At 51.3% G+C, this 2,817-nt stretch overlaps 1 protein-coding gene across 1 annotated transcript; it reads right to left on the bottom strand.

The window, feature by feature from the left end:
* Window positions 1-449: 449 nt before the first annotated feature.
* Window positions 450-1,459, bottom strand: LOC139027139 (deleted in lung and esophageal cancer protein 1-like; the record flags this gene model as incomplete). Its single annotated transcript, XM_070442298.1, has 2 exons — window positions 450-660; window positions 1,297-1,459. Coding segments are annotated over 2 exons (374 nt in total), but the record flags the coding sequence as incomplete, so codon positions are not given.
* Window positions 1,460-2,817: the final 1,358 nt, after the last annotated feature.

Below are 2,817 nucleotides of genomic sequence, written 5' to 3' on the forward strand. Positions count from 1 at the left end.
ACTCATATCATAGCTGTCTAAACGGCATCATCCGCTGAGTTAGTCATTCTCAGAGAGACTCATAGCTGTCTAAACGGCATCATCCGCTGAGTTAGTCATTCTCAGAGAGACTCATATACAGTGTCTAAACGGCATCATCCGCTGAGTTAGTCATTCTCAGAGAGACTCATAGCTGTCTAAACGGCATCATCCGCTGAGTTAGTCATTCTCAGAGAGACTCATATCATAGCTGTCTAAACGGCATAACCGCTGAGTTAGTCATTCTCAGAGAGACTCATAGCTGTCTAAACGGCATCATCCGCTGAGTTAGTCATTCCAGAGAGACTCATATCATAGCTGTCTAAACGGCATCATCCGCTGAGTTAGTCATTCTCAGAGAGACTCATATCATAGCTGTCTAAACGGCATCATCCGCTGAGTTAGTCATTCTCAGAGAGACTGCCATAGGGTTAGAGGTCAGAGGTTACCTGCTGGGGCTGGTATGTAAGGAGGAACTCATGGTCCTGTAGGGGGGTTAGCAGGCCGGAGGCGGGGCTGACGTGGAACACGTCGTCATTGGCCAAGTGGTACTGGATGTGGGCGGGGTCAGGGATCTCCCCAGGGAGGAGGAGCTGCAAGTTGGGCTGCATGATCTGCCAATGGAATGCCAGCTCCAAGTGACTGACACACAGACAGAGAGACAGACAGAGACAGAGAGACAGACAGATAGAAAGACAGATAGATAGACGGACGGAGAGAGAGCGAGAGAGAGACACCGACACACAGCGAGAGAGAGAGACAGGGAGACAGATACAGAGAGAGAGAAAGACAGACAGACAGACAAATACAGACAGACAGCGAGACAGACAGACAGCGAGACATACAAACAGACAGAAACAGACAGAGACAGAGAGAGACAGAGAGAGACAGACAGAAACAGACAGAGACAGAGAGAGACAGAGAGAGACAGACAGAAACAGACAGAGACAGACAGAGACAGACAGAGACAGACAGAGACAGACAGAAACAGACAGAGACAGAGACAGAGACAGAGAGAGACAGAGAGAGACAGAGAGAGACAGACAGAGACAGAAACACAGAGAGAGAGAGAGAGAGAGAGAGAGAGAAAGAGAGAGAGAGAGAGAGAGAGACAAAGGTGAGTAACACATCTAAAGAAAAAGTATTCCACAGAAAGACAGATTTATACAAACATTACATTTGGAAAGGGGTTCTAAGTGTTTAAGGGTCAGGGCAGGTAGCTGGTCTAACGTGTTGTTGCTGATGGTGGGTAGTTTAAGGGCAGGTAGCTGGTCTTACGTGTTGTTTCTGATGGTGAGGGTCTTCTGTTGGACGGAGTGAGGGTTGGCAGGGGGGAAGCGGACATAGTGTTCAGCTGTGACGTCACAGAGTTCTCCGAGAGCAGGGACCTCTTCTTCCCCAGACACACACACCAGCTCCAGACCTATCAGCTGGCCCTGACCTGGAGACAGATACACACCAGCTCTAGACCTATCAGCTGGCCCTGACCTGGAGACAGATACACACCAGCTCTAGACGCTAATCAGCTGGCCTGGACCTGGAGACAGATACACACCAGCTCTAACCTATCAGCTGCCCTGACCTGGAGAACAGATACACACCAGCTCTAGACCTATCAGCTGGCTGAACCTGGAGACAGATACACACCAGCTCTAGACCTATATGCAGACTGGTCCCTGACCTGGAGACAGATACACACCAGCTTCTAGACCTATCAGCTGGCCCTGACCTGGAGACAGATACACACCAGCTCTAGACCTATCAGCTGGCCCTGACGCTGGAAGACAGATACACACCAGCTTCTAGACCTATCAGCTGGCCTGACCTGGAGACAGATACACACCAGCTCTAGACCTATCAGCTGGCCCTGACCTGAGACAGATACACACCAGCTCTAGACCTATCAGCTGCCTGACCTGGAACAGATACATCACCAGCTCAGACCTATCAGCTGGCCCTGACCTGGAGACAGATACACACCAAGCTCTAGACTATCAGCTGGCCCTGACCTGGAGACAGATACACACCAGCTCTAGACATATCAGCTGGCCTGACCTGGGACAGATACACACCAGCTCTAGACCTATCAGCTGGCCCTGACCTGGAGACGATACACAACCAGCTCTAGACCTATCAGCTGGCCCTGACCTGAGAGCAGATACACACCAGCTCTAGACCTATCAGCTGGCCCTGACCTGGAGACAGATACACACCAGCTCTTGACCTATCAGCTGCCCTGACCTGGAGACAGATACACACCAGCTCTAGACCTATCAGCTGGCCTGACCTGGAGACAGATACACACCAGCTCTAGACCTATCAGCTGGCCTGACCTGGGAGAAACAGATATCACACCAGCTCTAACAGACCTATCAGCTGGCCCTGACCTGGAGACAGATACACACCAGCTCTAGACCTATCAGCTGGCCCTGACCTGGAGACAGATACACACCAGCTCTAGACCTATCAGCTGGCCTGACCTGGAGACAGATACACACCAGCTCTAGACCTATCAGCTGGCCTGACCTGGAGACAGATACACACCAGCTCTAGACCTATCAGCTGGCTGACCTGGAGACAGATACACACCAGCTCTAGACCTATCAGCTGGCCCTGAACCTGGAGACAGATACACACCAGCTCTAGACCTATCAGCTGGCCCTGACCTGGAAACAGATACACACCAGCTCTAGACCTATCAGCTGGCCTGACCTGAGAAACAGATAACACACCAGCTCTAGAACCTATCAGCTGGCCCTGACCTGGAGACAGATACACACCAGCCTCTAGACCTATCGA

The sequence above is a fragment of the Salvelinus sp. IW2-2015 genome, unplaced genomic scaffold (genome assembly GCF_002910315.2).
Source record: "Salvelinus sp. IW2-2015 unplaced genomic scaffold, ASM291031v2 Un_scaffold7671, whole genome shotgun sequence".
Lineage (NCBI taxonomy): Eukaryota > Metazoa > Chordata > Actinopteri > Salmoniformes > Salmonidae > Salvelinus > Salvelinus sp. IW2-2015.